Source organism: Ceratosolen solmsi, unplaced genomic scaffold (assembly GCF_000503995.2).
Source record: "Ceratosolen solmsi marchali unplaced genomic scaffold, CerSol_1.0 scaffold48, whole genome shotgun sequence".
NCBI lineage: Eukaryota > Metazoa > Arthropoda > Insecta > Hymenoptera > Agaonidae > Ceratosolen > Ceratosolen solmsi.
In genome coordinates this window covers 25,624-50,646 of record NW_011948440.1, presented here as the reverse complement: position 1 = coordinate 50,646, position 25,023 = coordinate 25,624, and the positions used below count along the sequence as shown (strand labels likewise).

The 25,023-nt window shown below is 34.3% G+C and overlaps 1 protein-coding gene across 1 annotated transcript in view; it reads right to left on the bottom strand.

The window, feature by feature from the left end:
* Positions 1-20,006, bottom strand: part of Nmdar2 (glutamate ionotropic receptor NMDA type subunit 2) — a 30,636-nt gene extending 10,630 nt beyond the window's left edge. Inside the window, exons 1-8 of the mRNA XM_011503736.1 lie at positions 19,827-20,006; positions 17,350-17,528; positions 13,701-14,115; positions 12,372-12,558; positions 7,936-8,074; positions 6,809-7,038; positions 5,950-6,100; positions 568-751 (exon numbers count right to left, since the gene is read on the bottom strand). Coding sequence (XP_011502038.1) covers positions 568-751; positions 5,950-6,100; positions 6,809-7,038; positions 7,936-8,074; positions 12,372-12,558; positions 13,701-14,115; positions 17,350-17,528; positions 19,827-19,854 — 1,513 coding nt within the window. The 5' untranslated portion in view covers positions 19,855-20,006. The remainder of the gene's footprint in view (positions 1-567; positions 752-5,949; positions 6,101-6,808; positions 7,039-7,935; positions 8,075-12,371; positions 12,559-13,700; positions 14,116-17,349; positions 17,529-19,826) is intronic.
* Positions 20,007-25,023: the final 5,017 nt, after the last annotated feature.

Below are 25,023 nucleotides of genomic sequence, written 5' to 3'. Positions count from 1 at the left end.
AAAAAAAAAAAAAAAAAAAAAAAAAATAAAAAAAAAAAAAAAAAAAAAAAAAAAAAAAAAAAAAAAAAAAAAAAAAAAAAAGAAGAGGAATAAAACTACTTTTTGATATTGACATAATTATATTTTTATTTGAGCAATACGAAGGGCTCGATAATGCAAGTCAAACGAAAGTTTATATCCGACTAATACTGTATTTTTATTAAATATAAAGTACACGGCAATTAAAAGTTTCCAACCGAATAAATCAATTAAATCGACAAACTATAGACGTTTACAATGAATGTAAGATGGGGGTGCATTTATTTGTCTACGTCAAAAAATTTTCTGCCCGTGAATTCGTGGCATCGTCCAAAACTCGGAGAATACTTATTAATTTCAGATATTTTAGAGGAAATATCTTGCTTGGCCTTAAAGAATATACAACATTAATCATTATTTATTATCTTAATATTAAGAGGTAGAATACGAAATTTTCTAAAATCTGCAAAATGCCTTGTGTAAAATGATGCACAAAGATGCAAAAATTTGTGTTTTTATCGACGTTCTCGGTATTTGCCGACGACTAACCTAAAAACGCCGTTGGTGAAATAATTCCGGTCCGCTTGGCCACGACAATAGCTGTCCCCGTTTCCATAAAGGGCACTGTAAAGTCAACTACGGCTTCCCTTTCCGAATTGATCTTCAACGACGTCATTACCATATCGGTCTTGCGATTAACCAGATCCGCTATCAATCCGTTCCACTTGCCGTTCTGCAAATTATGAAAAACACAGGCACGATTATTTTATTCGACTCGGTTGATTAAACTTAGGATAACGGGGGCACGAGTATGGGGATTCTTTTGATTTGCCATCAACAAAATGAAGAGTTTAACCAATGTGCAAAAGTTTAATGGCTACATGCTAATCCATAACAAACATAAACTATCATTTACGTAATTACGTGTAATACTCGTGTATCGGCAGATTTACTTTTTTAAGCCCAAATAAAGCTGAATCCGAAATTTTGTAATACTCACTTACATGTGTTTTCAAACTTTTCATATATCATTATCCTTTATAATGTTAGATTATTGCAAAATCTTAAATTATGCTGTATTACGTTTTTCTTTCTCGATATTTCAAGCCATAAAGAATGTTTTCGTTATTACTTTTAGCGAATTATCGAAGAATTTAATCCAATAAAGCAGGAAAGCAAGCGAGCACGGACATTAATATCCAGACGCATGTGAGATTGTAAAAGAATACTTTTAATCGTAGATTATTGTTATACTACTCAATCACTATAAGGTTCTTACCTGCCTATAGATATAAATTTTACGAAGGTCATTTAAAGTTTTCGTTACGAGTATGTCTGTTTAACTATAAAACAAAAGAAGAAGAAGAAAAAAAAAATCAGTGATAGAGTTTTTATTGCGATGTAAACAGTCAGCCCTTTAATATATTTATTTGTTTATTTATTTATTTTTATTACTTTTGCTTTTTCTATTCGTTTCGAAGACTCGCTGGCTTATATTAATTCTACAATACGAAATATTTAAAGCTCACTTGAATAATAAATAATTGCATTATTAAATATTAAATTAAAAAGTTAATAGTGGTGAACTTAATTGGAGTCGTAATGAGACTCGGAGGGCTACTTTCTCAAATGAAATAATAAGGCATTATATTGGCCATAAATTATTCTAATGAGTCCTGATATCCGAACTTAGTTCTGCTAAACTACGTATTAAAAACATGATACTAAGATATATAGCTTAAAGCGTCGTAAGTCGACAAAATGAATGATACGATTTACTTAAAATTGTCCTTGGGGATATAATAACTACAATTATTTTATTTTAAAATTTCATGAAAATTACCAGTGAAAAATCACTCGATCTCATCATTTAACGCAATAACAAAATTTCATAGATTATACATATAAGACTATTTATTTTATCGTTATTCTATTAAATCAAATATTACTTTAATATGCATTGAAAGTCTATGCAAATAGCTTAAATATATATATATATATATATATATATATAGTCTTCATAGGAAATAATTATTTACGACTAAATAAAGCGTGAGCCATGATAAATTCATTAATATCTACGAGATAAACAAATTGACAAATTATTTACTTAATTCACATAATTTACCTTATTATTATTAATAATATTTATTAATATAATACTATATTTTCAATAAATATTTATTCGAAACGGAGTTCTTTATTGTATTCATTATATTTAAGCAGCGCTTTTCCAATGCTAAATAACTGGCCGAAATCTATAATATCTCCCTCATGTTTTTCAATAAAAAACAAAAAAAAAAAAAAACCGTTAACGTCCCACAAAAATATTTTCCCCTTGTACACGTGGACGTAGCTATTGCGTAAACTCATATTTATATGCCTAAGAATGTACGTAAGCGAGATTAGATTGCGATTCAGCGAGGCCAATCATTACTCTACATTAATAATTGAAATCATGGGAGTAACATATGATTATTACTAAATTTGTTAATTACGGTTTGAATTTTAACAACGCGTCCGAGCTAATAATTGACAGCTGCAGGCAAAAGACGAATTACTTCAGGCGCTCTGACTTATCCGACGGTAGAAGGTAGTTTTGGAAAATCACGTACCATGCCACCTCAGCTTTATCATCGGTAATCTTACTGACGGCCTTATCGCTTATCCCGAGTCTACAGGTAGTAGCTCTATATACTTATATCAAGGATCGCCGCGACATTTTACGGCTGTCACTTGACACGGGTGCAACGCTTGTCCGTAATTCCGCCGCGCTACTATTACCTTCTTTATCTTATTTATGGCAAAATTGTAAATAAATTGCAAAGGAGAATGAGAAAAAGAAGAAGAAGAAGAAGAAGAAGAAGAAGAAGAAGAAGAAGAAGAAGAAGAATGAAAAATTCTACCTCGAGATAGCTTCTTTGCGGTTTCATAGATTTCTCGTCGTCGTCGTCGTCGTCGTCGTCGTCGTCGTCGTCGTCGTCGTCGTCGTCGTCGTCGTCGTCGTCGTCGTCGTCGTCGTCGTCGTCGTCGTCGTCGTCGTCGTCGTCGTCGTCGTCGTCGTCGTCGTCGTCGTCGTCGTCGTCGTCGTCGTCGTCGTCGTCGTCGTCGTCGTCGTCGTCGTCGTCGTCGTCGTCGTCGTCGTCGTCGTCGTCGTCGTCGTCGTCGTCGTCGTCGTCGTCGTCGTCGTCGTCGTCGTCGTCGTCGTCGTCGTCGTCGTCGTCGTCGTCGTCGTCGTCGTCGTCGTCGTCGTCGTCGTCGTCGTCGTCGTCGTCGTCGTCGTCGTCGTCGTCGTCGTCGTCGTCGTCGTCGTCGTCGTCGTCGTCGTCGTCGTCGTCGTCGTCGTCGTCGTCGTCGTCGTCGTCGTCGTCGTCGTCGTCGTCGTCGTCGTCGTCGTCGTCGTCGTCGTCGTCGTCGTCGTCGTCGTCGTCGTCGTCGTCGTCGTCGTCGTCGTCGTCGTCGTCGTCGTCGTCGTCGTCGTCGTCGTCGTCGTCGTCGTCGTCGTCGTCGTCGTCGTCGTCGTCGTCGTCGTCGTCGTCGTCGTCGTCGTCGTCGTCGTCGTCGTCGTCGTCGTCGTCGTCGTCGTCGTCGTCGTCGTCGTCGTCGTCGTCGTCGTCGTCGTCGTCGTCGTCGTCGTCGTCGTCGTCGTCGTCGTCGTCGTCGTCGTCGTCGTCGTCGTCGTCGTCGTCGTCGTCGTCGTCGTCGTCGTCGTCGTCGTCGTCGTCGTCGTCGTCGTCGTCGTCGTCATCGTCGTCGTCGGAGGCAAAATTATTCGGCCAAATTCTATATCGCCTCTCTGAATGCGCGTGTCTGAATTTTGTTTTCCCTTTTCCTATTTTTTTACTCGTTTCTTTTATTTTTATTCAATCGCTCGCTTCGATTACACTGTTAATTTGTTTGTTTGTTTGTTTGTTTTTTTGTTTTTTTTTTGTTTTTTGGCTTTTTTTGTTTTTTTGTTTTTTGGCTTTTCATTTTTAAAGCGTACCATCTAATACATACAATTTGTATTGTTCGCTACAAAATGCAAAGAATTATTGTACAACGACGAAAGTTATTGTATTTTCAAGTAAATACCATTGCCTCGACGCTCATAAAGCGCGAAAATAAATAATAGCTGGAATATTTATTTACAGGGCACCGCTGGCTCGAAAGATTCTAGACTTTTCTTCACTTATCACCTCGTCCTTTTCTCCTTTCAATTTAATTATCGACAAAGCACTTTTTATCTCGCCTCGTTCTATTTAAGCCATAAAATTAGAAACTATAAAATTTCATGACGACTCCCCCCAACCCCCCAACCCCCCAACCACCCAACCACCGCCCCTTATTTTTTCTTCAATCGTGCTATCTTCGCTTTCGAAATCGCAATGCGCTCGAGCAACAAAGTTTGGAAATTCAATTCACTATTCGTTGAAAATTCAAATTCATTATAATTGTTATATAAATCAACGAATAGCTATAGTCAATCGATAATATTCTTTATGGTGATCTATTTCGATGTAGATCTATCTCCGATAGGGCATAAAAACAAACAACAAACAACAAACAACAAAGAACAAAGAACAATGAACAAAGAACGAAGATAGAAGGAAAAAGACTTGGCACGAGTGAATTTGCGAATATTCACGTACAAGTTTAACTCATAAATATTTCATCTTGAAAAACGGCAGTGCTCTGTTCTCTTGAAATAAATGAACTAACACCAACTAACTTTAATCGTTGTATATCAACATAAGCGATCGTTAAATAATCGCATATTATTATTAGTCGGCTAAATAATTTCCACCGATTTAACCTACATTAACGCGATATAAATAATTGTATCGTTCGCGAGATAAAGTTTCTTGCCTATCCGTTAAAACGTGACCGATCAAACGCAAATAAAAGCAAGAATGCTCGGCTAAAATTTTAATGCCGAATTAAAACCAAATCCAACACATTGTTATCATTTTATTAATGTTAATTAAATACGTGACCTTATCCAAGCACAAAATAGCATTTAACATTATCGGTATGTCAGTCGGCATTGCAATTTGTCCAATTTATACTCGATCTCATAAATTTACACGCTAAAAGAGCAAAGTATGCGAGCACGCGTAGTCTCGATTTCACTCGCGCCAAATGTTATATCGCCAAAACGAATTTATGTGCGCGGTCGGCTGCATCCCACTGCACTGATCCTATGAAACATTTATCCTCTAATAAGTGTTTCGGAAATACCATGGATAACGAGACTTTTTCTGCGGCTGCCATCATAATTATGTCCCCTTACTTATAAATCCAAACTTATTATCAACCTCAATACCCAAAACCGAAAATACAAAGACCTGTCTCGTTATGATTGACAAAAATAACGGAGCGAAAAGGAGAAGAACAAAACGAAGCAATATACAAACAATTTCGATCGCGATGAGTGATCGAGCAGCGCAACTCGCTTCAATCTCTACACTCGCCAGATGAATAAATTATCCTAAATGTGACGAATCTACTCATTTTTTTTATTTCAGCCACGACGTGTACACAGAGCGATAGCGAGCAGGACTCTTTAGAAGCGCGTGTCCCTGCCATAATAAATGATTCTCGTCTCGATGCTTTGAAATATTAGTTTAAAAAAAAAAACAAAAACAATACCTCTCGCGCACAAGCAAACGCGCGCCCATTCAATAAGGCTCCTTTATCGCCGTACTCCGCCATCCATCCATCCATACGGTATTACCATTTAAAAGCCAACGATCTTAGCGGTAAATTTCGCGTGAAAACCGGCCCCTCCAGTGCCTCGCAATGAAAGGCAATGAAAATCGAAAGAGGTCGGTCGGCTCAACTTAAGCCCTTAGACTCTTAATAAGCGTGAGGCGAAAATGGCGACAGAGGGGGAACTTGGGACCAGAGGGAATCCGGGAGGAAGTTTCGTCGACAGTTTGACAAACTTACCTCTAGCGTGCCCCACTTGCCGTCTTCCACGCGGACAAGCTCGTATGTAAATCCCATTTCTTCGGAGAATTTCTGCAGCAGGTCGATGCAAAAGCCACTGCAGCACTGGTAGGCGCTGTCGTTCCGCTGCTGGGCCGTCTGCGCCTCTGACCTGAGAGTCAAAACGTTAATGCAAATGGCAAGCGGAAGTAGCCTGTTGGGAAGGAACAAAGAAGCGCGCTATCATCCGTCTCGTGGATAGGTGGCTTTGCTTCTTTCTTTTTTTTTTTTTTTTTTTTGGAACGATGAATTCGTGCACACGGTTGCCTTCATAGAAATCTACCTACGCAAGTATCGATCGAGTTTTTTTTTCTTTTTTTTTTTTTTTCGACCAATGTATCTCGCGCCCTCGCCATAGAAGACTTTTCTTTTACACCAACAGCATAAATCCAGACTCAATCTGTCGTTAGTTTTTAGCATCATTTAGTGAAACTCGGCCAAGCGGATATTAAGATCTCCCGTATCTGTAAAAGTTCCCGCTTTTAGCATCTTTAATTAAACGTGTTATATTGCAGGTACATACGTCAAAGCTCCGTATGCATGAGCTTTTTAGTTTAAATACATAGGCCAAAAGCTTACTACGCCTCTCTGACAAGAACATTATGCAAACGAATTTTCAAGTAACACGCCAAAGCAAAAAGTTATATTTCCGAGTTTAATTAAACCAACTCGGCCGAAGTTACATTGACTTAAGAGCCAAAACCTGCATATGCCCTTGAACTATCGTCACCTCCCATTTCTAACGGATACCGAATGCGGATTTAATGTGGTTGAATATGTGCGGAGGATCGAAGCATCGAGGACTCGACGAGACACTCACTCCTGGAGCTCGTAGTCCTTGGTGACACGACAATGGACGCCTCGCTCCATGAGGCATTTGCCCGTTACCGGGTCGGGTGGCGCCATGTTTATGTACGGCGGCTCCTCTAGGAACGTGATCTTCACGTAGAACTTTTCCGGGACACCCTGGGGCGGAGTGTGCATGTTGCCCGGCCAGATTATGTCCTTGATGTCGAGACCGTCCTTCTCCCAGGACTTCCACGCGCCAATCTGGTAATACGTAGCATTGCCCTTTTAACGATTATGCGCGACTCGTGTGGTCCGTGTGGTCCGTGTGGTCCGTGTGGTCTTCTTTAATCGAACGATACGCGACCGAGTGACGTTAAAATATCCACGTCTGATTTCGTTTCGTTAGATAAAGCGATTGTCGCATTGGACGTTCTCTTAGGTCAATAGAATTAACGGGCTACTCGACGATACGATTTTCCGCTTTTCTAAAATCTTTGAATTAAAACTCATTGCATTTAGCATTTGTTGCCTTGGATGAGAATTCAGCTCTCTCGCTGCGTTTGAGCTTCCGAGTCTTTGGATCCTTAATTACAATTGATTTTAGAACGATCCTATTTAATATTGGCTGGCCAAGCAAAAATTGATACTACTTTATTCTTTAAAATGCGATTAAAGAAAGCTCGCCAATTTCCTATATTTAAAAGACACGAATTAAATTAATGAATTACCGTAACACGGATACAGACGACAATAAATGAACGATTACGTTAATGATATTGAGCGATTACGTTACGATAAACTCGCAAAAACGTCCATACGTATAATTTGTTCGTCATCGATTTGTTCGAATGAGAATCTGTATGACCGACTGTATTAATCGTATGACGCTAATACCCAAGCTTCACGGCAAAACAAATGGAAATATCGCGCTCGCAAATAAATTGCATAAACGAAATTGATTGTCTCTTATTATTGGAAGATCGAGACCGATGTTTGCTCATTATCCTATGCTGCTTCGTCGTATGCTCAAACGAATTTATAAGGAAACCAGCGATTCAATCTACTTCGCGATTTGCTTTGAATTTACGTAAAGTTAAGTAGGACAGACTCGTCAAATTGAGTCATAAACGATCGAGGGAAGCGCGAAAACAAAATTACCTCTTCCCAGACTAACTGCATACTGGCGCCTGGTCGTAGATTCATGATCTTCAGCTCTGCGGATTTTAAGACACCATCCTGTGTGAACTCAACGTGCGGCTTTCCATTCTCCACCTCCACCGATACGTTTTTCAAATACCTATACAATATTTCAATTACTGGCCACATGACATGTACGTAAAAGAGGTACGCACATGCAGGCAAGTCCGCACACCCACAGATTATGTTTGGAATGAGGAGGAGAGTACAATTATTGTAAGGTAATAAAATGTTGGCTAGAGAGAGTAGAGGCGACGAATCGTATGGTTTATCCATGTATAATTTTTATATCGTAAAAATTGAATTAAATTTCATATTACGAGCAAAATGAAATAAAATCCGCGATACATCGCAATAACGAGCTACCGATAGTTTTATTAAACAAGTGTATTACTACATTAAGACAATAAATACAATGAAAAAATGTTCATAGTAAAAATTTCAAGTAAATTTTATGTTATGTATACCGATTATCATATTTATATTGATTAATAAAAATCACGTTTCTATCATAAGTAACTAATGTGTTGTAGATAAGCTTTTATATTTTACATACTATACGTGATCTAAAATACAGCAAAACCGATCACTTCGTACGGATGCATAATCGCAGTTTAAAATATATTAGTGATGTTGCGGTTATTATTATTCAAAACAACAACAACAACAACAACAACAACAACAACAACCAAGAAAAAGTGCAATTTTTTTAAGTTTTTTTTTTTCTCTTTACTTTTTTCCCAATAAGTAGTTGTATAGATGCAATTTTTTTCTATTTGTGTTCAATGTACAATATTTGATGGGATCTTTATCACTTTTTCATGGCACGTTCGAGTTGTGAATGGAATAGATGGTACGAGTTTAGATAGAAAATATTGCTAGGAATATAGAAATAAGCAGCGATAAATAACCAATGAAGATAAAAGGTATTTTTTTAAAGAGACTATAATGATAATTTTAAATCGTATAAACAGATACTGTAAGTTCAACTCTACACGTTACTCTTAGTAAATATATCCAACACAATAATTCTTTATTCGAATTACCGCAAATCGTTCAGCCAATATATTTTATAGCCATTTAAGAATAGTTGCATTTTTATAGATTACAGTTTAAATCGAGTACCTTAGAATGTCTCGATACGTGCCAATTTGAAAATGAAATCTTAATAAATACGTTTAATTTCAAAATTCAGCGAATTAATGCAATTCAGAAGTTTAATATGCACAATTTATCTAATTACGAAATCGAAGTTACATAAAACAAAAAACAACATTTAACATTAATGAAAGCAATTCATCGTGTAACGAAAATTCTTAACATTTTTATTCCTAAGAAATATTCTAATAAAAAGATTAGTGAATAAAATTCGTGAAATTAACTTGAGAAATTGTCGTTACTTTTTGTGAAAATATCTCTATTCTATATTCAGGGTTAAAATTGAAACCGAATAGAGATTTAGAATTATATTGGACTGAGAACGTTCCATTTTCTCGTGATAATAGGAACAAATTTTATTAACTTTACAAATTTTAATAATTTAATTATTAAGAATAAATACTTGAACTATACAGATAGATATAGACAAATAAATCTTGACATTTATATTAAAAATTACATAACATTAGGTAAATTATTTTTTAATCAATCGTCGTCGTAAGATATCGGACAAATAATTTATATACCCGAATTACAAAGATATTTATCATAAGTTTCATCATCGTTTTTATAGTAACTGTAATAAATATATTATTACAATTAGATAATTGGGAAAAAATAACAATCACATAATAAAAAAAACTCAATGTTAAATTCAATGATTAATTGTCCATAAGAGACTATTGAACGTTAATTTGTAATTCCTATGAGATTCAAACTACCCGTAATTTTCTGTTTCACCAACATTCAATTAAATCAATATATTATATATTATTCATAAAAAAAATATATATATATATATATACATATATATATTCAAACAAAAAAAAAAAAAAACAGCAAAATACATTCTTCTAAATACGAAAAAATGAAAATATATTATAAATCCATAAAAGCTAGTTTTATATAAAACAAAATAAATTTTAAATTATGTTTTTTTTTTAAATTTTATATTGAATAACATTATTTCGCTTCTAACTTTAACATTTTGAATGAATAATGGTTCGATAAAAAATAATCTAATAACTATATGTATTGAATATATAGCAGAGATATTATGTTTACAAATTCATAAAGGAATAATACAAGAAAATCGATAATAAAAAAAAAAATTTATATTTTATTTTTAAACAGTAATATAAATACGAATTAGTAATTATTGAATAAATTATTCACAATTAATAATATACAAATCATACAAACTTTATCATCAAAATATTATTTATTGTAACAAGTCCTAATTTCTTAGTATAATAGTACTTAATAGAAATTCAGCAGTTAAAATGTAAGTTAAACAAAATTATTAATTATAAGACAAATGTAATTGGTGCGGTCTTTTTTTCACTTGGCTAATAAATAATAATAGAAAATAAAGGCAAAACTATCTTATTTGTATGAATTCGATAATGAATTATGATGATGCTTGATGAACACAAAGTTGAGTAACTTTGAGAACTAAGCTCGCGAACTAAGAAAGTCGTTAGAAAAATATTTGAAGTAAAAGAATCAACAACTAAAATGTCTCGTAAGTTATATAATGCACAGAATAATGAGATAGAGAAACGCTAAATTTCACTCGATGCTGCAAAGAATATATGAGTCATGAAGATTACATTAGATAAAAACTACGTAGACAGAATAGCAAATAAAAGAGCAACAGAGAAGATTTTAGTAGAAAAGTCTAAAAATAAAATACGTTTGGATACATCAAGATTAAATAAGAAGATAACATTAAATTAAAGTTAAGAAAAGTAGGTTACGAGGAAATATTCTGAATAGATTGCGGTGCAGAATAGAGAATTGTGATTCTCTTATGTTAATGAGATAGTGTATATTTCAATGTCAAATATTAATTAAAATACTATTATATTAATCAAAATTAAATACACACTCACGCGCGCGCACGCACACACACACACACACACACACACACACATAATTTCTGCACGTATAATGTTTCCAGTTATATTTACTAGTATAAAATATTAGAACTAAATGAAGTTAGTAGACTTGCAACTCGACAAGATGAATTATTTAAGTGTTTTTAAAATAAAATAGATATATTTACAAAATAAATCCCTTAAGCTTTTAAAAACATTAAATTGATAAATATATTTTAATTAAAGTAGTACCATTGCTTTTGACACGGCCATATGTCAACGATATTAATCTAAAAACTACAAATTCGTACAACGTATTGAATATGTTTGGTTTACAATTCAAAAACAATCAAATGGGCACAATAATTATCCTTTTTTTCCCCTATACGCGTTGAAGAAATTTGTACTATTTTTAATGTCTCAGGAAAAGAAATGTGTTAGCTTGTTATTATACCTTAATTAACACTTTACGTATTACTTTGAAACATCATACTTCTTAGAGAAATAGGATAAGTAATGAAGGGAGTTACGTAATAAATTAAGTCTTTGATAATAAAAGTCATAAATAATTATTTTAAATGAGAAATAATATTTTTCCCCATTATAATTAACGTACTCTATAAATATACTTCTAACAGTCATGAATGCAATATATTTTAATAATTTTGTGTTACAAATTATAGAACATTAATTAATTTCTACTATGAAGGTATTATTATTATCAGTAACAGTATTATTATTATTATTATTGTTGTTGTTGTTGTTGTTGTTGTTGTTGCTGCTGTTGTTGTTGTTGTCGTTGTTGTTATTCCTTAAGTAATGTAGCTACTAATTTGATTTAAAATTAAAAAAATAGATAGCATTATACATAAATGTATAAATAATTATTGAACTAATTGTTATATACAAGTCAAAATTCATTAAAAATTTATGTAAGATAATTGTCTATATAATTTCTTTAATGATGTATATATATTTATATATTTATATATTAGAACGATAACAACGGATTCTTAAATTACCGCTGTAAATATTTATCAAAACAATTATATATTGCACATTGACATCTTGTAATCATTGTATTAACCATTAAAATCGAGAAATCTTTAAATAAAAAAATAATTGAATAAAGACCCTCTGTGCTAAACATTAAACGGCATATAACTAACCCAGTGGAATAATTGAAAATAGCATTTTAATTTGCTACGATAATAATAAAATTAAAACGCTCGAGAGTGGCTCGCGAAGAGTGATTTTCTATAATGACAATCATCGTCAATCAAGTACATCGTCGTCTGAAATCGATAGTCTAACGACTCAATATTGCGACAGGTATAAAGCATAATGAGGATATCTTACTTGAAAAAATATTCTCCGGTGTTCCAGCGCGACTCGCCAGTGAGATCCTCGCAACTGAGCTGCGTATTGAGGCTGTAGCCGTAGTTTTTCGGATCATTGACAAAGTCCTCGACGCCGTAGGCAAACACTTTAATTGCCGTTGCTATTTCGTTGACGAGACTCCCACGGCTCGTATTAAAATGCACCCCTGCAATGAATTTTACTTTGGCTATCATTTTTCATATACGGCGCAACTGTCGCCAAGTATATCTGCAAATGAAATCGTATAAAATATGCTCGGCTCTTTCACTTTTCAACGAAGACCTTTGGCCTTTGATGAAATTCTCCGAGAGCGAAGGCAAACGTCGCACAGGAGTTAATGATAATTAGAGAAAAATGGCGATTATAAGCTACAATATTATTATCCATCGTGTAATGTTTTTCTTATACGATTCACACTGATGGGCGACGAACTCGTGTGTGCGTACGCATACAATGGAGCTTTTGTGTAGACAGCTTTTGTCGCCGGTGTGAAAAGGAATTTTTTTTTATTCATCCGAGGATAATAAAATTATAGGCTTTAATGCTAATACCGAATAATTCATTAAACAATTAAACATGAAATGCTCGTTTGTGTAATTCACACTTTATACGATAATGCGAGACGGTGGTGTTGAACTGTGTAAGAAGTAAAAAATTTAATTAATCGCATTTTTTCATTTTCCATACTTTTTTTTTTTTTCATACTTGGGAAAATAGTGCGCCAAGCCCACATATTATTATCAGTGAGTACCCCATGAATTTCAGCATTTGGCCTCGAATTTAAATCGGTATATAGGTGAAGCTCGTACGAATAATCAATAATTCGATAAGCTACCGGTGCAGATATATATATATATTTTTTTTTTTTTTAAAGTACAAAATTACGTATCACGAATTTGGCATTAAAAATATTTACAAGCAAAAAAAGCAATACAGCAATAATAATTAATGATAATAATCTGGCTAGAATTACGGAAGCTTGATGATTTTACGAGAAAATGGTTCGTTGTGAATTTGTACACGCCTCATCTTGAAATTGATTGTCGAGTTTGAAGTTAAGAAAGATTGGCAACGGCGAGCGATGAATTAATGAATGCGTGCGCACATATTGTTAACCGTTAATTAATTAACGTTAATTGCGTGGCGTACATTCGAACGAGCGCCATAATTGCATAATCGACTTAGGCAACGTAGGGAGAAAGTAGAAAATTGTGACAGATGCGATTAACACGAGAGAGGATGTGCGTGAGAAAAAAAACACAGAAAAGAAAAGAAAAGAAAAGAAAAAGTAAAAAGTTGATTATTCACCGATCATGCCGACGGGGAAGTGGTGACTGGGCTGCAAATCCTCGATGACACTTTGCGTGACGACCCACACGTAATTCTCGCCGGTGATCTTGAGCTCCTGCGCGGCTCTGAGGATATTCACTGCCTCCTCTCTGGTCGAGTAGAGGAGCATGACCCTGGACTCGCTGTTGATGAGCTCCATTAGGTCCTGAGGCTCGGTCCAGAGCACCGCGTTCAAGAGGGTGAACTTGAATCGCTCTTGGGTCTCGGAGATGCGCTCGCGCACCGCCTGGACGAAGTCGTCGTGACCTGCGATCTGGGAGGTGACGACGCTGAACTGATGCCACTTGTAGCGCTCGAGGATGCTGAGCATCGCCGCGGTCTGGTGTTCGATAGACGGGGCCAGTTGCAGGTGTAAGCTACTCTGAGACGAGCGCTACGTCAATCACCAAAGACGCGTTTCAAGATCATCATTATACACTCTCGCCATGTTTATAGCAACACGCGCGCGCACATAAAAACATATTATGCATTCTCGTGGGCATGTTCGCGGTGCTGGATGTTGTATTTGGCCCTTCGGTATATCGGTGAGAGTTAGCTTAGAGGAAAATCCTGATAAATATGTCGCGCGCCAACCTTGTTATTATGATTTATCTCTTTAATGTCGTAATGAGAAAAAGTTTCTTAATTGAAGTATTGAGGAACTTTTTCATAAAGCTCTCTCTAAGCCTCTTTAAAAAGCCTACTTTTAGTCAATTTTCCGTAGAATACGAAAGAAAAATTTGCCCAACCTTTAAATTTGAATTAATTCAAAGCGTAGCAGAGACTTGGGGAAATAAGCCAATAAGAATAATGTTCAAACTTTTTCTTAATAATAATATCGTCCGAATATGTAAATCAAAATACCGAATAACCAAAATGTACTCTTTGTGCCGAGAATTAATAAGTACTGATATATATGAGATACCGAGGATACGGTGATGCTGTCGCCAAATTACCGAACCAGCATCGGAGTTGGAAGCTTAATGCTATATAAATAATAAATAAGTCGAGCTCTCGCGAGATAAAAAATAACTACATTATTAGCACATCATACCGAATGAAAGACAGGGCGCGCGCGCGCGTGTGTGTCTGTGAAAGAGAGAGAGAGAGAGAGAGAGAGAGAGAGAGAGCGTCTATATTATACGCTCTGGCTCCTAAACTACGGACACTTCGCGGTAAGTACTACCTACCATGTTTCGTTCTTTCTCCCTTTCTATTGGATTCGATCGAGAGCCCCTGCAGAAAATAAAGCGCCCCCCCCCCACTCTCTCCCAACAACAACGATATCTCCTTCTCAACACGTTCCTCGTTAATCAAGAATTGACCGTGGAGCGAGGAATTGGATATCGCGAATCCGCTTCTCAATGCATCGCTGCATGATCATCCGCAAAATCGATTCGTATTTTATTTCACTTCAATGTCAAAACAATCACGCTGATACGCGACGCGTTAGCAAAATCACGGCATCTCCACCCTTGTCGATGGTACGACGTGGGATAGTGGCTACGTGCCGATGGTCGTTACAGTCTCACGTGAGCACTCTGACATGGTATCTCTGCTGACCATAAAGCCGTTGAACAATTTCTTAAAAGTATTTTAACTTTCTTACTTCATTAATGTTTTTTAACCAAACATCTCACACCATTCGACTATGCTCATACGATTTACCGTTTTACGATTTTCACTTGAATCATGCAATATTATGTCATTTCTACTGGCGACAATCATTATATGGTACGAATGTTGTTTTACCCGATTACTCGATGCGGCGATTCTTATAAAATTACTGTACTTGGCATGCGCAATTGTACGTGTATACACTACGTATATTTAACATAAAATTATACATTTGCATATTTATAATGTAGGCTTATCTTTTTTTGTCATTTTCTCTGTGCTTTCCATGAATTAACATTTACATATTTCTATTCTAATATCCTTTTTTTTCATTGTGTAACTTATTTACATATAAAATGCATTGCTTATTTTATAATTTAACATTACGTTTATTTTTACGTTAAATATTTGTCTTTCAGCTTCATATTTCTATTAATGCTACAACTGAGTTGATATTGATGGAAACTTTGGTTTTCGAATGCTGCTATTTCCTTTCAACTACTAATCCTTATATATATATATTTCTTTATTCGGAATTTGATATTGGAACCATCTCACATACGTGACAATATTATAAATTTCAATATTTACGATACTGCATCTTAAAAATTATTATCTTTCATTTTTCAAAAGACAATTTTTATATGATAAATGTGTACATCGGTACGTTTGTCTATTTTATATTGATCTTGATGTTATGCATATTTTATATGTTTATTTTATTTTGAAATTAACTCGGAAATCAGGATTAACATTGTTCAATTTCAAATTCATAATTTTTAATTTACAAATGGATTGATCACTATTTAATATGCTACGTTGTTGTTGTTGTTGTTGTTGTTGTTGTTATTATTATTATCATTATGATCGTGGTTGTCGGCGTCATCATCATTATTATGATCAAATATAAAAACAACAATGCGTCGCGTGTTTATTTATCGAAACTGCTCAAATTATAGCATTTATCAGATTTTAATTTGAAATCTTTGTATTTAAACATGCATTTTTAATGTAATATAATCATCATATAATACAGTGTTTTTTACATTTATTTTATAAATTTAAAAATCGTAATTAAGAGAAGGAAACCTCTCGTGTGTAGCATGCAAAAGACAACATAGAAAAGAAAAGAAAAAAATACACAAAAATGCACATTAATATCAATCGGCACATTTTTCAAATATAAATATACGCACGCGAGCACAAGCAATTAGACAAACATGGGTAAATATATGTGCGCGCGCGCGTGTCTTTACGCCTGTTAGTATTTCAGCGGGTAATAACCATCCATTTCAACATAATATATAATTATTGAATAAACGAGATTTATTTACTACACGCGTACTCAATAATGTATTTTAGCATTAATTACATAATTTCATCTGTGCGTAGGATTTTAAAAGCTTTTGCAATTTCATTCTATTATGTAAAATTTCCAGATTCACGTATAAACCAGTAGCATATAATAATGCAATTGAATTTATTAAAAAATTAGAATTTATTAATCGTACGATCAATCAAAAGTAGCAGTCGCTGAATGAGTCTATTAAATTAACTTAAAAATATTACGCTGGTATTAAGATTTTTCATGACGAGTTTTTTCAAATATTACATGCTGTCTTAAAGACATAAGACTTCGTGTACAAAATGATTGATGTGTGAAGTAGAACAGTCATTTATTAGTCAGCCGAGCTTTGAAGTACAATGATATGCAAAAGCATGCAAAGCACGTATGGTGCAGTCGTTTCTTTTTTTTTTTTTTTTTGCAGAGTAAGCATTGACAGCAACATTTTAAAGAATAATAAATTACTTGACGAATAGATGAAAAAAAGAAAAAGAAAAAAAAAATAAATGTCGTAAATCAGTGTCATAACAATGTACTTCGTGTATGAGAAATCAATCACGAACAAGACAACGACAGCCATATATATATATATATATATATATATATATATATATATATATATTTACATATATGTATATAATATGTTAATTAAATAGAGGGACTTACTCGTTCGAGGCCAGAATTGTCGGCGTTCCAGGCGATGACGGGTATACCTAAGTAGCCTGCCAATTGTAGAAAATATTGAGCGCTTGCCGTACTACTTCCGTACTGCTCGTTATTCATCAGGTAGAGTATCGCCGATACATTGAACGAGAGGAATTCCTTGCAGAGGGAGTTAAGTATATCTGTGTGACAGAATCGAGAGTAACAACGGTCATGGCGCCATCCTTTTACCACTAGCTCCTACGTATGGCTAAATTTATGTCTTGCCTTGCCACGGAGAAGCGTCGCTTCGACAACTTATAATATCGCGACGTGAAACTTTAGCCTATTTTCAGCTAAAATTAGATTTTTATGAACGATGGCTTATATAAAGAAGTCTGAGCCAGTTATCTTAAAGCAACGAACTTTTTGCAACGTTACTCTCCATTATTTTCAGCTTAAAAATATCACTGCTACGGACTGACTTTTTCTCCCGTCTTCAAAATAAAAATCCTTAATTGAAATTCACTATAACATCCAATCTACTTGAATTATTATGATTTTTAACTCTACCAAAGACGTGGATAATTTTTTTCAATTTTTCTTCCGTTTCAATTATTTTACATTTCAATCCCTTAAATTCACCAAACCCCCCCCCCTCTCCCAATCTGCCGTAGTCCTACAGCTCAAATAGGTTAACTAGAACGAATTTTCGAATATTTATCATCCCCGTAGAAAATTATGCTCATTCTGATTCTTTTGCAATAAGCGAGAGATATATTAGGACGCAAATAGCTGCACAGCCGTGAAAAACGAGCATTTATAGTACGATTTATTATGCTTAGTATTTATTATTCTCATTTATATTTAAATCTTAGAATGCCATCACATTCTCTAAAACGTAATTGTTGCAAACATTTCTTTATCTCCGCTTAATTTCCAAATGACATTAATACATAATTATAGGCTTATAAAGTAAGAAAAAAAAATTATCCTCCAATAGGAAATGAAAGAAAAATTACACAACATTTAATTACGATTTATCTCGTTTTTACTTTTACGTAGCCTAGATAAAAAAAAAAATATTTTTCACATAATGGTTTCACATAAATTCTTCTCACATTAAATTAAACAAGCAATTAATTCTGCGAAATTATTTTATTGTAATTAAAAAATATTAGGTGCAAAGTCTTAAAATAAGCTAAAATATACGTAAAATAAGCCAAAATAAATTGCAGAATAAATTGCAATCCAAATGAATGATAAATAGTACCAACATTAAAAAAAAAAATTATTAAGTAAAAATATCAAAATATTAATAATATGTGTTTGGGAAATTAATTTTTACTTTGCAATTTCAATGTCAAATTTCAGATTAAAAAGCTCAAAAAACTTATTTAATTATGTGCATATAATTAACATACACAGAAAATGACAATTTAAATTGTAAAATAATTGATATTATCGATAATGTTAATAGAATAAAAACTTATATTTACAATAAAGCTGTATATTCAAAAATCTCATCGATTAGCAATTTACAAGCTCATTTCAATATTCTTAAATACGATTCTATTAAACATAATGATAAAATAATTTCATTAATCTATCATCGCTGCGTACCAATACGATATTACTGACTGAAATTATCGGCTAATAATATTCGTTTTCGTCAATCGCGGTTTAAGCTGCGAAGAACAAAATACCTTTGCATCAGCACATGCATTGACGAAAGTTTTAAAAAATGTGAAACGATGTCTATGAAATTTTGCGACAATTAATTTGCTTAGTGAAATATTTCAAACTTGTAAATGCTTCTTCATTCATGATTGTTAATTTTTTGAACAAAAGCTTTTAATTTAATGTAATAACAACCCTTTGTATCTTACTAATCTCTCTCTAATCCCTTGATTCGCTTTCTTCTTCGTTGTGGTTAACTTTTTTTTTTTTTTTTTTTGTATTTTTTCATTACCTCTTTCGCGTCGCGTTTGTCATTGCTGAGACGAAAGAAAAAAAAAAGTATAGCGTACCTTGCGCTACGATGGACTTGCATAAAAGCTTATTTAACTTGTCCGTGAATTCGTAGATGGCAATAATGAAATGTGCCGAGTTATTATTTCATTTATGGATTATTTAAAAGCCACGGTGGCTTATGAAAATAAGAGAACGGTGAGAGTAAAATGGCGCGATTAGCAGCTCACTAGGCTGAAAAGAGAGCCCCGATTACTGCCAGAGCGAATGACAGTTGGTATTTTCGGTCAGCGAGTGGAATCCCGAAAATCCCACTGCAAATGCAAGATAAACGACGGCTGAAAGAGATGATCGCGAGGAGAAAATCCGCTGCTCGCTTAGGGCTCGAAAGCCGAGCCCTTGAATGTCCGTCGACTGTGTGTATGAAAGGGCGATGAAAGGCCACCGCTGCCACGGTCGGCTCTTTTTCCGATTCGGATGGAAAACAGAAAGGAAGAGAGATGGCAATGGATAGGAACGTTCGGACTTACTCATCGGGCTTGGTGTGAGCTCCTGCATCGCCACCTTCACGAAGATGTCGTAGTGCTGGAAGAGATCGAGGTTCGGGCGCTTGGTACTCTTTTGCAAAGCTGTCACCACTGTGCTCACCGCCCGCGTATAATCCCGGTAGTTGAATGAATTGTAGGGCACTGCCAGGCCCACCTGTTCGACAGATATCACAACAGCACTTTAAAATCTCGTTTCGTCGAGGGAAATTAACATCCCGACTTTAGCGATATTCCCACCCACTGTTTATACTACGTACATTACCAATAACACTTTCCATTGGAACGATTCCTTATTCCTTATTTGAAAATATCGTTGAAGAAGATAGTGGCGAAAGCGATTCCATTAATTATAGACAAATTTAAGTCTGTTTTTAATTATTTTCTTCGTACAACTCGGCTGCCCGAGCGAGCCTAGCGTCGATAAACTTTACGAAGTACTCGACGTTTATTAGACTATTAATTAGGCCACGCAATGATTATTAATAATGCGAATCTATGTCATTACGTTATTATAATAGAGTGATTATTATGTACGAGCACATTTAATAATTAATTGGCATCCTCGCAATCTTTCGCACTCATACATAATTCTAGGCTCTTTATGCTTTTCATGCTTTTTATGCTTTTTATGCTTTTTATGCTTTTTGCGCTTTTTGTGCGTTTTGTGCTTTTATTTTCAGATAAACGGGCAGAACTGTATAAAACGCGTTTGGCAACTGTGTTGATTATTTGACGTTGAGTACCGTAAATCATTCGTAGATCGCTCGCTTCCTCGGGCAAAGGTGTTGCGTTATTTTTATAGGGAGTTTTTATCTAGCTTTTATGCGAAAATCTTGCTTCTTCACAGCATCATCATTAATGTTCATCGTTGAATTCCCTAAGCTTCTGTTATTACCCATATTGCTATTATTATTATTATTATTACTATTATTATTATTATTATTATTATATACATTATCATTGTATATTGTGTCTGTTTCCAAACTACTGAGAGTTTATTTGCTTCTACACTATTAGTTTTATTATCAAGTCTTTTCCTTAAGTCTTAAGTATAAAATACTAATCATTATTTTAGTATTGAGTCTATATCGATGTATTTTTCCATATAAATGTGCCATAATACATAAATAACTAAAAAATAGTAATGATAAGTGCAAAATAATGCACTACATACATTGTGAATTAGATAATTGATATATCTGTGTGTAAAATTATCCTTCGATGCAACATTTTGCATTGATTGTCAATATTTTAATGGACCAGATGCTTCATTGTCCTTTAACGTTGAACGACTGTGACAATTTACGTGGCTGGCCTCTTGTCGACGCGCCGAATGCTCGTTTTAATAGAATTTCCAATTTTACTTTTACGCGATTCTTAACAACCATTCCCATTTGCCGATACACAATCTACGTGTACTTTCACTGCATTCTAATCAACGTGCAAAAAAGATCAAGGAAAAATGAATGAAAAAAGAAAAACATCGAACAATCGTCGATAGCTTCGGGCAAATGGAAAGCCACGACAATACCTGTAATCAAAGCATTGTTTATCCATGCAAGTCTACCCTAATAAATGTACAAGTTTTGCGTTTCAGCATTCGCACGTCACTTATTTATTAGCCCGAAGAAAAAAACGCTGAACGAGCAATTGAACTTACACTAATGTGCCCTCGCAATTCGCTTAATATTGGTTATAGGCACTCTCCACATGCGCGCTCGCTCGCGCGCGCACACACACAGAGCCAAGCGAGAAATCTGCGATAAAGCGAATCTATGAAATCCGAAATCGAAGGTTCAATCGTCGCGCGACAGATCAGAATAAAGTTTTAGCGATCGTGGAAACTTTACAATTGGGCACTAGGGCTTTTTGTTTATATTTCCTTGCTGCGTTATCACGGCTGAACAACATTTCAAAAGTTTCCCATCTGTTCGAGAGCTTCGATCACCTGAGAACAAATGTCCCACATAGTAGGGGAGCTTAATAATTCTTTCGCATGTTTCATTTCAATTCGATATTTTTTAATGGAAATATAAGTTAATATAAATATAAGAGCTTCCTTTAACGTAGACAATTTTCAATAATAATGGAGTTATAGCATCGTCGATTAATTGTTTTCAAGTTTTTTTTTTGTGTATGTTTTTTTTTTTATTGCCGTTGCACGATTCTTTGGTCGACATTTTAACTTTATTATTATTATTCGTCCAATTTTTATGATGAACGTTTTTCTTTGTACATAATTCTAGTTAAAATGTTTTATCTACGTATTCAAAATTCTTAGGTCCAAAACGACATGCGTAATAATTATAAAACAAATATAAGAAGAGTCCAGATAAAATATTCATAATTTTGTAAATTTAAATGAGATAAAGATCAATGCTTATTTTATATATTGTTCGCCAATATTTATCGGATTAATTTAGTTCGTTATTCCAGCGCCATTCAATGTAAATATTAATATTTCATTGGAGATTTACATTTTTCATCAAAACTTTGCGAGTTTTTTCATTTTAAAGGATTATAATAGAATCGATTAATCGAATAAATTAATTATATTAATAAATTAATAATATTAATTTATATTATATTGACATACAAATGTTAGTTTGACATTTTTAAAACGTCTTGCCATCTCGAGTAAATTATTTCACGGACGATTGCAAAGATAAAGGCTTAAAGTCAATAGATTTATATTGAACTTATACTATGTAAATAGTTAATAAACATTAAGGATAAAACTTATTACTTTTATACGTATAATAGGCGTATTAAGTAGACGATGAATATCAGAATAACAATTGCGAAAATGCAAATCGAATATTTGAAGTATTCAATATCGATTTTGGCTTTGCCATCTTCCGATTAATTCTGTTAATTTTCCATTCCATTACTATAACTATGAGTCTGCTTAATAAATATTACTACTATTATTTTATATAGTCGATCTCTTATTTAAATTCATACGATATTTTAAATGTAAAATAATGTATTTTTAAGTCAAAATCAAATGGCGCATAACTTATCGACAGATTATATAGTCCCGTACGCCTAATGTAAGGTAAGAGACTCAATCCTTTATACTAAGGAACATTTGAAAATTGACATTTTCATAAATCGCTTATTAAATTTTCACTTTCCGTGAACTAAAAACATATGCCTCACGTTTAGTAATCTTTTTGTAGCCGAGTATTATCCTAAACTTTGTAAATATAATGCTCATTGCTAATGTACGCGATATTATGTGTTTCAGAAAGGATACGAAAATATAATTGTCAATATAAACAAATGGATGATATTATCATCGGAGCGATATCAGTTATGATAAATATTCCCCCAATCAGGAATTTGTGAAAACTTCGGAAACATAAAATCTAAATAGTGAGTATGAAAAAAGAGGGAGAGCACTATATGCACTTTATTCGTGTAATGTCATATAATTATGCTAGAACGCACTCGAGTCGATTGGATTTAATCGACAAAACCTTCAGCCACTTCCATGATAACGTGGCGAGTCTCTTTGTATAACGAAGCTCGCGAGGAAAGTTCTTACTGAAAATTATGCTCCTTTAATCTAACAACACGTATATCGACGCTTTTCTTTTACAATCAACAAATTGAATTTTTTATTTTATACTTACTCAATTAGCTATCTACTGTTCGATTATTATATTACGTTATTATTACATTATTATTACAATATTATATTTTGCCAATAAGTAAGCATTTGTTGCACTACACTCAAACTTTTAATAATAAATAATTATGTAAATTACAGTTATAAGTTTATCCACATAAATTGGAAGAACAAGCGACTTTTTAAATAATTACAGATCGTGAATTTTAATGGATATTAAATATTCATAACAGGTGTTATTTAAAATTATTTTTTTTTTTTTTTTTTTTTTTTTTTTTTTAATCAATTTCCTTTTATTAAATATCGAATTTTGAGCATAAGATAATAATAATACACAAATAAACATAATGACAATGTTAGATCAATAGTTCCTTGAAAATACTTGAAACTTGTGACGTGAATTATACAACGAATAATAGAGTCTTCGGGAAATAAAACTCTTTTATTTCCTTCCGGTGAACTATGATAATATTACGGAATATCAAAGTTAAGTGCACACGTTTAATATAATACGAGTAGCATATGAAATCATTATAAAAAAGGTCTCACTTTGCTTACTTTGTTCTGAATTGTTGAATCACCTCCCATGTTACGACTTTATACAAAAGTTGTCCGATGTCGCAGACGACAGTGACGGTAATTTTTTTTTTTTTTTTTTTCTTTTGCTCGTAATTTTAATTGCAAATTCGAATAAAATGAGAAGTACATTGTTAACTATATATGTATACATAATAACAATTTCATGTTACATCTACCTAATTCGTCGTCTTTGCATGCCATTCGAGCAAATCCACCAACAATATTCTTACGATGCAAGAACAATTTAGCTCGGAACACGTGGAATTTCAATTTAAAGATTCGGCACACGCCCGGCCCGAATCTACTCGTGCGACAACGAGAATTCCAACCATTCGCAACGATTCTCCATCACCCTCCTCCTCCTCCTCCTCCCAAACTCCAATTCCAATCTTTATGTGAAAATCTGCGCATAAGCGCTCGCAAGGCGCTAAGCTCGTAATTCTACACATTTCCACCTTCTACCTATTTTCGGCGCTCTACGTCATTTTGACTTATATTAATCGAATAGCGCGCGTGCTTTATGTACGAATAACCCAGAGTATAACAAGCTCGCCGATGATCTAGGATTGCATAAGAGGTGTGATAGCGCTGAGCACCAACAGCGACCTACACACACGTACGCATGTCAGGTAGCCAAGGTAATTGGAGTACTCGTTAATTCGTTAACAGTCCGAGTTGACGCGGAGAGAAATAAGGCAGAAATAAGTTAGCATGAGGCTTTTCATCTAAAATCTATATGCAAGTTGAGCTTCGAAGCCGAAAACTACGTCCCTCGAGCCTTGTATAGGAATTTAATCGTGCCGGGATGAAATAGGAATGCCCGAGGTCGATATAAAGTACCGGTGAGGCTTTTGCTGGAAGCTACACTTGGAAGATGCTTGGCACTAGTAAAGCCACTTTCCTACAAATTTATTGATTTCATAAAGCTTCGAAGCGTTTTAAAGCGCACACTTTGTATTTTGATGC